Source organism: Artibeus jamaicensis, unplaced genomic scaffold, assembly GCF_021234435.1.
Source record: "Artibeus jamaicensis isolate MK-2021 breed Jamaican fruit bat unplaced genomic scaffold, CSHL_Jam_final contig_2235, whole genome shotgun sequence".
NCBI lineage: Eukaryota > Metazoa > Chordata > Mammalia > Chiroptera > Phyllostomidae > Artibeus > Artibeus jamaicensis.
The window spans coordinates 29,039-39,463 of NW_026521462.1; the positions used below are offsets into that span (position 1 = coordinate 29,039).

Below are 10,425 nucleotides of genomic sequence, written 5' to 3' on the forward strand. Positions count from 1 at the left end.
AATCTCGAACCACAGATTCGGGGCGACCCCGGCCCGTCCGTGGTGAAGTGCATCGAGCTCGAACCCGGGCGCCGGTGGCTCCCCGTGTTCGCTCTGGCTGTAGCGGGCGTGCAGCTTGTTCGATTTCGCTGGCACAGTCTGTTCCTGGGCTTGATTTCCCGCGTCTGCTCGTCCTGCTTCTCTGGATCCTCCCGCTTCTCTCACGGAGGCTCCCTCCACGGTACCCGCGGCTCCAGCCTGGGCCTCGGGGCATCGCTGTGGAGCCGCAAGACCCGGGTATCGCCCACGTAGCCGACGACGCTGTACCGGTTCTTCAGAGGCAGGTCGGTCCGGACACGCCGGTGTTGAACTTTCTCACAATGCGAGGGTCTGGGAGCTGAGAGGGCGACCGGCCTGCATCCGCGGTCCGGCGGATTGAACTGGATCGCGCCCAGAACAGCAAAGGGGGCGGAGATTGAGAGGGGCGGGGCCAGGGGCGGGGCCGAGGAGGGGGTTTGTGGTTGGGATTGGGCTGCGGTGGCTGGCGACGCGCCCTTCCGGGGTTCCGCGTCCCCGCCAGGTGCACGCGCTCCTGCCCCACGGAAGCCGTTCCCTGCCGACCCCGCACTGAGCGGCCCAGGTCTCTGTCAGGCCCAGGGCCCCCGAGAGCAGCAGGAGCAGCTGTCCGGGACCCTGTCCAACCGTAGGGTCGGGGGAGGAATAGGTCGCTTCATTCGCATCCGGGATGATGATGATTGGCTTTTCCCGAGTTCGGACATCCAATCACCATGAGACAGGCTGTGCGTCACGAATATCCAGGCGTAGTAAGTCGTGATAAAGGAAAATAAAACCCCAAGGAGAAGGGAAAGCCGGGAACCGAAGGGCACTGCCCCCAGCACTTAGGGTCCCGCCTCAAACTCAGGCCTCAGACAGTGGAGTCAGGCCTGGTGACCTGGGACTCGGCCCGACCCTTCCTCCTCCTGCAGGGAGAGCTCTGTCCCGCTGTCTCCCTGAGTCCCGGCCCCCGGGCTGTTTGTTCAGCGACTCTCAAAACATTTTGTTTTCAGAATATCTAAAGAGTCTTACAAAATAGGGACGGCCACCAAAACAATTTTGTTTGTGTGGGTTACTGCTATCAATATTTACCATACAAGGAATAAGACAGTTGAAAAATTCTTAATTCATTTAGAATAATCATAATACCCTATGACATGTTAACAGAAGTAATGGTTTTTTTAAATGAAAAATAACTATTCCTCAAACAAACAAGGAGGTGAAAAGAGTGGATCTGCTTACATTTTATGTTTTAGTGAGTCTCAGTTCTTGTCTGTAAAATTAGAAGTCCGCTAGATTTTCATATTTGCTTCTGCATTTAATGTTATTTTTGGTTGCAGTATATGAAGAAATATACAGCATCACACAAATATGGAGAGGGAACATTTTTAAAAAAGATTTTATTTTTAGAGGAAAGGGAGAGGGAAACATCAATGTGTGGCTGCCTCTGGCAGCGCCCCTCACTGAGAACCTGGGACAAGGGCTCCTTGACTGGGAATCCAATGGTGACCCTTTGGTTCACTGGCTGGTGCTCAATGCACTGAGCAACACCAGCTAAGGCAGGAGGAGCATTTAAAAAATATTTATTTATTTATTTTTTAGAGAGAGGAGAAGGGAAGGAGAAAAAGGGAGAGAAACTTCAATGTGTGGTTGCCTGTCACATGTCCCCTACTGGGGACCTGACCTGCAACCCAGGCAAGTGCTCTGACTGGGAATCCAATGGTGATCCTTTGGTTCCACAGGCCCGCACTCAATCCACTGAGCCACACCAGCCAGGGCAAAATGTTTTTAATTCTTTCATTTATGTGAATGTGTTAAAAGTGTAACTCGGGAAAGCACTAATGATATCCACATGCAATATAATACCATACTATCCAAAATAATATTCAAATTCCTTTATCATACAAAAAACCCAGGCATCTAAATACAAATAAGAAATTATATTAAAAATTAAAATGAAATTTTTTTTCCTGTTTGGGCCAAAAATGTCGGTGCATGTTATACATGGCAAAACACTGTAATCATCAGCTGATTCTCTGTATTTTTTGTTTTAATTCTCACCAGAGGACATTTTTTCCCTTGATTTTAGAGAGAGATGAAGTGGAAGTGAGAGAGAAAGACTGGTATCAGGGAGAAACATCGCTCAGTTGCACCCCAAGGTGCCCTGACCGGTGGTGATCCCTACTCCAACTCAGGTATGCGTCCTGACCGGGAACTGCACACATGGCCTGTTGATGTGCAGGACGACACTCCAACGGAGCTAGTGGGCTGGGATGATATTGTTTTCTTGTTTTTGATGGAAGGTGGTCAGTGTAGCTAAGTTGGATGGGTGTTCTCCCACAAACTGAAAAGGCTCCAGGTCAGTTCTTGGTTAGGGCACAGGCCTGGGTGTGGGGCCACCTCCCCGATTAGCCCCTATCTTGATGTTTATTTCACACATCCATGTTTTGCTCCCTCTCTTTCCCCTTCTCTTCCTTGCTCTCTAAAAGTAAATAAATACACTCTGAAAAAAAAAAAAGAAAATGCTAAGAACTACAGGATTTCACTCATACATGGGACATAAACCTAAAACTCAGGGACACAGACAGCAGGGTGGTGGTTCCCAGAGGGAAGGGGGTTGGGGGAGGAGGGGCCTCGTACCTGGTGAGGGAAGATGGTTTGACTTTGGGTGGTGGGCACACAGTGAAATGTACAGACCCTGTGTCGTAGAAATGTGCACCTGAAACCTACAGGAACCTCTTAACCAGTGCACCCCAATACATTGAATAAGAACACCCCCCAATAATTTAATAAAAACATTGCAATACTTTAATAAGAAAACAAGAATACAAGAATACAAGAAAACAAGAACACATAACATGTACAAAAAGAAAAAAAACAATAAAATACCCCAAACAGGGGCTGAGGGCCAGACCCAGGCCTGAGCCCAGGCTGACGCTGCCTCATGAAGCCTTCACTGAGCACAGTCCTGGAGCCACCACAAGGCCCAGGTGATGCTCGAGGCCCTGGGACCCCAGGTCCTGCTGGGACAAGGTTCTCCTGAAGTGGCAAGGACAAAATAGCAACAAAGATGCCCCAGACTAGGAATGACCAGGATGGGGATGCCTCACCCCGGCTCTGCTGGGACATGACAGTCCCCTGGGGAGAGGACACAGGTCCCTGTGGGGAGGGTGGCCTTGGCACCAGCTCCTCACTGTGCTGATAAGAATGCAGACAAGTTCTGATGCCAGTTGCAGGAACAGCAGTCAGGGATCCTTAAAGTCCCAAGGGGAGGCTGCAGTGACTGTTGTAGCACCAAGTCCCATAGAAAGCAGCTCTGTCACCCTGGGAAGAAAGTTGTCATGAACAAACTCTGGTCAGTCTCAGAAGTGTCACATTCCCCCACATCCCACCACAGGCTCAGATTGTCCCACTCTGACAATCCCCAAAACCTATTTGTGTCCCTCGGTCCCCATGTCTCCCACTTCCTGACCTCAGGGTCTCACCCTTAGGAGCTGTGAGAGACACACCTGAGTCCTGGGCACTGTCACTGTCTGGGGAAGACACATAGCAGAGTTATGGGGTGGGGGAGCCCCCTCAGAATCCAGCCCACCCTCTCCCAAGGGTCCCAGACGTCACCTCCCCAACACCCAGACTTACAAGCAGCCTGAGTGCATCTCTCCCCGCCTCTGCCTGTGGGAAGAAAATGTTCTGTGAGAAGTCAGGGGAAAGGCTGGGTCCTGTGACCCTAAAGGAGCCCCACACTCCTGAAGCACAGGGAAGGTTCCAGAACTGTAACTGAACATCGAGGTAGGATCAGGAAACTTAGGGAAAGTAACATGTGTGGGGACTCAGCCAACCACCCACCTGGACGTCTGTCCATAACACAGATCCTACACTCTGACCTCTGGCAGCTGGGAAACAGCCCCTATTGCTAGAACCCTCAAATGATAGGTCCTTGACTTTCCCATGGACCTCACTAAAGAGTCAGTGTTAGGAAACAGGCCCCAGATGGACAAGCACCCGTTTGGGGACACCATGACCATTATCTGGGCAGAGCACACTTCCACCTGGGCTCCACCCCCAGGGGCACAGGGAACTCAGCCCCACCCCTTGCCCACCTGAGCACTTCCTCCTCCACATCACAGCTGCAGCAGCCACAGCTCCAAGGAGACCCAGGGCAGCAGCAATGCCCAAGATGGTGATGGTGGTCTGAGGAGGGGGGTCTGCAAGGGAAAGGTGAGAGGTCAACCTGAGGCCTGAGTCCTGACCCTGCTCAGGGACACCCTGAGGAGAGAGAGGCTCTGTGCCCACGCCCCCTCCTCACCCCATCTCAGGGTCAGGGGCTCAGGCAGCCCCTGGTGCTGCACATGGCATGTGTATCTCTGCTCCTCTCCAGGAGGCACGACCACAGCTGCCCACTTCTGGAAGGTCCCGTCCCCTGCAGGCCTGGTGTCCACCAGCTCCATGTCCTGGGTCAGGTCCACCCCTTCACGTTGCCAGCTCAGGGTGATGTCCGCAGGGTAGAAGCCCAGGGCCCAGCACCTCAGGGTGACCTCCTGGTCAGAGATGGGGTGGTGGGTCACATGTGTCTTTGGAGGGTCTGAGGGGAGGATGACAAAATTCAGAGACTCTGCATGGTCATGGGACCCTCCAGCATGGCACCACCCAGACAGCAGCCTGGACAGGGCCTTATTTCCTGGAAAGTTCCAGAATCAGGGAGAGAACCTAGAGTTGGAGTGTCCAAGTGTCTAAGTTGAGAATGAGACTCAGGTGGAGGCAGAATGAGTCACAAAAGCTGGAGTCCAGCTTCCAGAGAGAGTCTCAGCCCCAGAACCAGGGGGAGTTCCTGGTGTACCAGGTGCTGCAGGGTGTAAAACTCATTTTCGTGAGGGTCACATCAGCCTCTCAGTTGCTTTCAAAGGGCCAAATGTAATTTCAACCCCTTAACAGTTAAGAAGTAGTTACATTTATACGATTCTAAAATAAGGGAACCTGGAGGACTCTTCCCTCTTGAGACCAGGAGGAGGATTCTGATACTGGTCTATTTTCCTCCTCTCCTTGTAGGAAAATTTCCCCTGCCGACAGATCCCCTCTATTTGAGGAGCCCGTGCCCCGAACCTGCTCGGAGCAGCGTGTCCTTCCCCTTCTCCAGGAGGCGGTGGAGGCGGCGCACGCAGATGTCCTGCAGGAAGAATCTCCTGACATCCGCATCAGGGAGCAGCACCAACTCGCGCCAGGTGATCTGGGGCGCCATGGCCGTGGTGGTCCAGGAGCACAGGTCCTCGTCCAGGGAGAGGAATTCGGTGCCGTTGTAGGCGAACTGACTGAACCCGTGGAGGAAGCGCCCGTCCGACCCCACGACGCAGCCGGTCATTTCCTGGAGGGTGTGAGACCCTGACCCCGCCCAAGGTCAGCACCATCCACTTGGTCCCGCCCGGCCCCACCTCGCAGCAGCATCAGGGGAATGCTAGGACCCTGCGACTCCGGGCGACTCTGGCTCCTCTGTGGGGATGGATTCATCCCCGAGCCCCGGGCGCACGTGGCTCACCGTCCTCGCTCTGGTTATAGTAGACGTGCAGCTTGTTCAGGTTCACTCTGCTCCTCTGTTCGTTGTGCCTTATTTCCTGCATCTGTTCCTCCCAAAACCCTGCGCCCTCCTGCTCCATCCAGGGCACCCTCGGCTCCAGTCTGGAACTGGCAGCGTCACTATGGAACCGCAGGATCTCCGTGTCGTCCAGGTAGATGACGACGGTGTAGCGGTTCTTCTCGCCAAGGGGTATGTACATGGCGGTGCTGCAATATCCCAGGGTGTGGGGGCCTGGGGGGGGGGACGCAGGTCCTGGGTTCGCTGTGGGGCGGGTGGGAGCTGGGCGCCTGGGACACTGAAAGGTGGCGGGTGCTGGAGAGGACTTAGCGGGGGGAAATGGGGGGCGTGGCTAAAGCAGGAGTGGGGGAGCTCTGGGGTGTGGGCGGGCGGTGCTGCTGGAGCACAGTCCCCGGGTCTGCGCCTCCGCCGGCCCCCTGGCTCCTGATCTGCAGAGGCCTTTCCCTCCCTACCCCGCACTCACCCGTCCAGTTCTGGGTCAGGGTCAGGGTCAGGGTCCGGGACAGCAGGAGGAGCAGGGCTCGGGGCCCCATGACGGAGATCAACCAAACCTTCTGGTGGAGGAGTCCTGGTCACCGGATACGCGGAGACGCCCATGGGCTTGTCTGCGTCCGCACATCCAATGGGAGTGAGGACTCCAGCTGCGTCAGCAAGGGTCCTGGCGTGGCTGTGTCCGGAGCGTTTGGTAAACTTGCTGAACTCCTGCTTTGTGTGAGTGAGCTCCTGTAGCCGGGTTTCCAAAACAGAACAGAGACGTTAAGGGTGTTCCTTTAACTATTTTTCCCCCTTATTCCGTTGACTCGTTACTGTTTCCTCATTCCAGTCAACAGGTCTGTGTGCGTCCATTTGGCTTCTTAGGAAGTAAGTCTCGTGCTCTGTGCATCCCGGTACCACTTTAATTCAGTATGACCACCTTAATCCTGAAACTGTTACCCCCTTTACACCATTGTTACGGAACAAGAGGTCTGGGGGAGGGGCAATACAATATTTGGCCCACCTAGGGATGCCGAAAACTGCTCTACAACAGGGGCCCCTCCCAAAAACAAAACACTAATATCTACTGCGCTCTTCTGTCCGCCGCCAATTGGAAAGACATCTCTCAATGCCAGAGATTTGTGAAAAGGAAACAAAATGTTTATTTAATGGTATTTAGGGTTAACACCACCACTAAAATATCAAAGTCCTTTAGGGTATACACCTACACCCACACAGCTCTCCCTTCTCTCACTGTCCCAACTCTGGGTACCGTGAATCAGGAAAAGAGCACACGTCTGTGTTGTAGGCCGCTGGCACCGTCAGTTGTGTCACTGTGCAGGATCTCGAGTTAATCCAAAGTACTGTGGTACCCTCTCATGGTCCACTGGCAACACTTCTTTGTACCCAGTTCCAGTCAAAATCTCTCCTGCTTTTCAGGCCAGGCGGCCAAAGGGAGCACCCAAAAGCCGTGTGGGCCTCTTCTACCAAAGCTGCAGGTGTTCGCATGCCACCCAAAGCATGTGGCTTTTTTCTTCACCTGGCTGCAGGGATCTCCATTCTGGCAAAGCTGCGTTGTTTTCCCTTTCACCTGGGCAGTTATCCCCTCCTGTCCCGGAGCCCATCTTTTCGAAGCTCTCACACAGGCCTTCTCACTCAGGAACTTAGACCCTAGTTAAGTCCTGAGTCCCAGCCACTACCTTCTCCCTGGCTCCAAACTTGGCCACTACTATTTAACATATTTATGAAACCAGTTAAAGGTTATAGATATGTTAAATAATCATTCCAGAGGTTAGCTGCAAAACCATTGCTATGCAAAACAGCTCTCAATGGCTCTGCTCCATTCATCCCTTCCCCCTGGGGGGGGGGTGTTTGAGGACATCTTATATGTCTCTCCAATATTCTTATACACTTTGAATCCTGGACACCATTCCAAATCTTTTTTTGCCCCCCCCCCCCGCTGCACCCTGTACCCTGTATCAGTTCCTTCCTTTGAGATATACACCCACTTTATAATCATATAAAGGAAAATGGACGAAGGTCTCATCTTTTTAACTGCTTCCGGCTGGAAATGGACACTGTCCTACCTACTCCGGGGTCAGGAGTGCCCTGAAAAGGGAGGCGGGTGCAGCATGGAGGGAGTCCTTCCCTTCCTGTAAGGGGAAAGACCTTACAGGGTCCTGGTCAGTTGGCTGTCACCTGGAAGTTGCAGGCTTGGTGTCCAAAGGCCGACATTACTGGACTGTTGGCATTGTGGTCAGGTCATATTCTGGAGGCGACAGATTAGGCAAGAAATTGGAAGCACAATTAAATCATAACCATTAATTGACAAAGGCAGGGACTTCAGTAACGAATGGCTTATCCGGTGGAAGGTGTACAAGGCATGTTACACCTATCTAAAAACTCTTGTGCTCCACTATACTTCACTCAGGCTGAGGGGAATATATTAAGATTTCCCTCCTTTCAGATTTCTGAGCCCTTTCTGTCCAAGCCATCAAGACAGAAAAGGAAAAATCAATTTCAAAGTGAAGCCCACAGACCACCCCAGCCCTCCACCAACCCAACTACTTAGTTCAGCCAAACCGTTGACTCTCACAGGGGCGATGATGAAGATGGGCTCCTTAAGTGAGGCCTATACTGCAACCAACCACTCATAGGCATAGGCAGGTCATAGGCATATACTCTATGAAAACAGAAGAACACACAGGTTAATTCACACAACGATCCCCAAACCAGTCTCTGCACATGTGAGAGTGTCTTTTGGGAAGACATTCCATTGCAAGATCCTTTGCACCTGTAAATTGTACATTTTAGGTAACATCACAAACCTGGTTTCAACTTTCAAATGAAAACAAACTTTCAAGACATTTAATTAGCTGTGCCATTCTGATGTCCAATACTGAGCATTGTGATTTTCCTTGAATTATAATTTTTCTCCTTAGGATCACTCTCACTGTTATTACAGGGACTACTTTGGGTCCCGCTTTTGATTTTGACTGTTCGTTTGCATAAACACACCAAGAGCAGCCTGGATCACTTATGATCCCTAAGTCTACTTTGCTGGAACTGACACAGGGAACCTTTAGATTGACTTCTCACTCCGCCCCTTGGGGCACAAACGCAGAGCCACACACCTGCCATCTGGCTTCCCTTGTACCAGTTGTTTCACTCAAATCCTTGAGCCTCCATTGTGCTTACAGGTTCTTTTTTAGCCATCTTTCAGGAAAGCAACCTTCGTTCCTTCCCTAGAAATACTGGCACAAACCGCACAACCAACTAAAGTACCAGGCTTTTCTTGTGGGCTTTCGCTACCTTCACAGGTGAATCCCAGTTCCTCAGGGCTTTCTGGTAACGACCAGAACCCATACATGCCTCCTTCAGGCGTGACATTCCGGTCAAAGTCCTGGTTAACAAAACCACTATTAAAGACTGGTCTTATTGGTTTTATGCAAAGAAACCTTGTCATCACTCACTCCGTCATAGTGCAAAATCCTGGAGGGTTCAGGTAGGGAAAAAATACAAATCATAATGGAAAATCCTTTTTCTTGTTCACTTTCCTGTAGAGTATGAAGTTTTAACCTTTCCTGGAATCCTCAATTTCCTTTTGCAGAGTAGATACAGACCAAAATTAAAACACAGAGTTCTGAAACAATACAGGTAAAGACATTCTCTTGCACCAATGCGTCCACTGGTGCCTCATAGAGACATGCTCCTTCAGGCCCAGTCTCAAGGCAGAGACATGCTGCTTTGCCTCAGGCTGAAACACTTTTCAGCCCCAAATGACCCTTCCTGGGTTCCCAGCGGCAAAAGCATTCTCCCCAACCAGTTACAGCGACCTTCACTAGGTCTTACAGTACAGGGTTTCTGATCAGAAGCAAAACTACATGTGAGAAATTTGTTTTCCCCATGAAACCAGAAAACAAGTAGTTGAGGTTTCCTTTACTCCAGTTTTAAAACTTTCATATCTTTTATACACATTTCTGCTTATCTAGATTTAACCATCACTCTCTTTTAATATTGGTCCCTTTCCCACACTGGGAAGGACTATACTTAAACTCAGTAGTTAGACTCAGTATGTGGAAGCTAAAAGTCCCTAGTACTATCTCTGCGCCTTTTACTAAAAGTCCCTTGATTTGCAGGGACATTTTGCAACTTTCTTAAGCTTAGACCTTGCAAATACCCTATAAATCAGATGGTCACTCTTGGGCCTCAGTTCATGACCTTCAAAACCAGAGCCATTTCTATCAGAACCAGTTACACAGAGAACCTGACTGCTGCAGTGCCCACACAGCAGCAGCATACAGCCCATAAATCAGAAGAGAAGCCTTATCCAGTTCCAAGATGGCGGCACCCATGCATGTGGGATCATCCAATGTGGCAGCACCCATGCACGCTCTGTCCTCCACGGTGGGGCACTCACATGGCTCATCCATTTTACCCAAAATGGTAGCACCCTGACTCTGGTTCTACCCACCTGGGAAGGTACCAGGACTCTGGTTTCAGGAGCCCCGGAAGCCCCCAAGGCCCCTTTCACCCACAGGCGTGGGAGCACCACAAAGCCACCCTCTACGCAGTGGGGGCAGTGCACGGGGGCAGCAGTCACCAATGCAGGTGGAGAGCAGGCTCCACCCACCTGTGAAGGTGGGGGCTCTGTGGCTCCGTTTCCGGGAGCCAAAAAGGCTCCTGGCAACCCGTGCTGCAGTGGGTGAGCAGAGACCACTTGCAGAGGCTGCGAATCTGGGGTGGAGACTTCTCCCACTTGCAAGGCGGGAGAAGCCATAGTGGGCCTCACCTTCCCCGAAAGCAGTGTCACCACCAGAGTTACTGCTGTC

At 51.6% G+C, this 10,425-nt stretch overlaps 1 protein-coding gene and 2 long non-coding RNA genes across 4 annotated transcripts; 1 reads left to right on the forward strand and 2 right to left on the reverse strand.

Moving 5' to 3' along the window:
- The first annotated feature begins 238 nt into the window (after positions 1–238).
- On the forward strand, positions 239–6,191 carry LOC128626449 (uncharacterized). 2 transcript variants are annotated; one of them, XR_008390428.1, is made up of 5 exons: positions 239–323; positions 2,123–2,228; positions 5,080–5,424; positions 5,686–5,791; positions 6,103–6,191. It is a non-coding gene; the product is annotated as an uncharacterized LOC128626449 (long non-coding RNA). The 2 variants fall into 2 exon arrangements; XR_008390430.1 differs by lacking the exon at positions 2,123–2,228.
- On the reverse strand, positions 2,819–3,708 carry LOC128626450 (uncharacterized). Its single transcript, XR_008390433.1, has 3 exons — positions 3,673–3,708; positions 3,519–3,566; positions 2,819–3,357 (listed from the first exon to the last, which is right to left on the reverse strand). It is a non-coding gene; the product is annotated as an uncharacterized LOC128626450 (long non-coding RNA).
- LOC128626448 (patr class I histocompatibility antigen, alpha chain E-like) lies at positions 3,991–6,166 on the reverse strand. Its single transcript, XM_053658996.1, has 5 exons — positions 6,084–6,166; positions 5,564–5,833; positions 5,134–5,409; positions 4,340–4,615; positions 3,991–4,238 (listed from the first exon to the last, which is right to left on the reverse strand). The coding sequence occupies exons 1-5, from the start codon at positions 6,151–6,153 to the stop codon at positions 4,006–4,008; spliced, it is 1,125 nt and encodes a 374-aa protein (XP_053514971.1). The 5' UTR covers positions 6,154–6,166; the 3' UTR covers positions 3,991–4,005.
- Positions 6,192–10,425: the final 4,234 nt, after the last annotated feature.

What these genes read in the sequence shown, in the direction of transcription:
- LOC128626448 (XM_053658996.1), bottom strand. Translation starts at nt 6,153, where the DNA reads ATGGGGCCCCGAGCCCTGCTCCTCCTGCTGTCCCGGACCCTGACCCTG. An exon ending in CCTGACCCAGAACTGGACGG is followed by an intron (nt 5,834 to 6,083) that starts GTGAGTGCGGGG and finishes CCCCCCCCCCAG; the next exon opens with GCCCCCACACCCTGGGATAT. An exon ending in CTATAACCAGAGCGAGGACG is followed by an intron (nt 5,410 to 5,563) that starts GTGAGCCACGTG and finishes GGGCGGGGTCAG; the next exon opens with GGTCTCACACCCTCCAGGAA.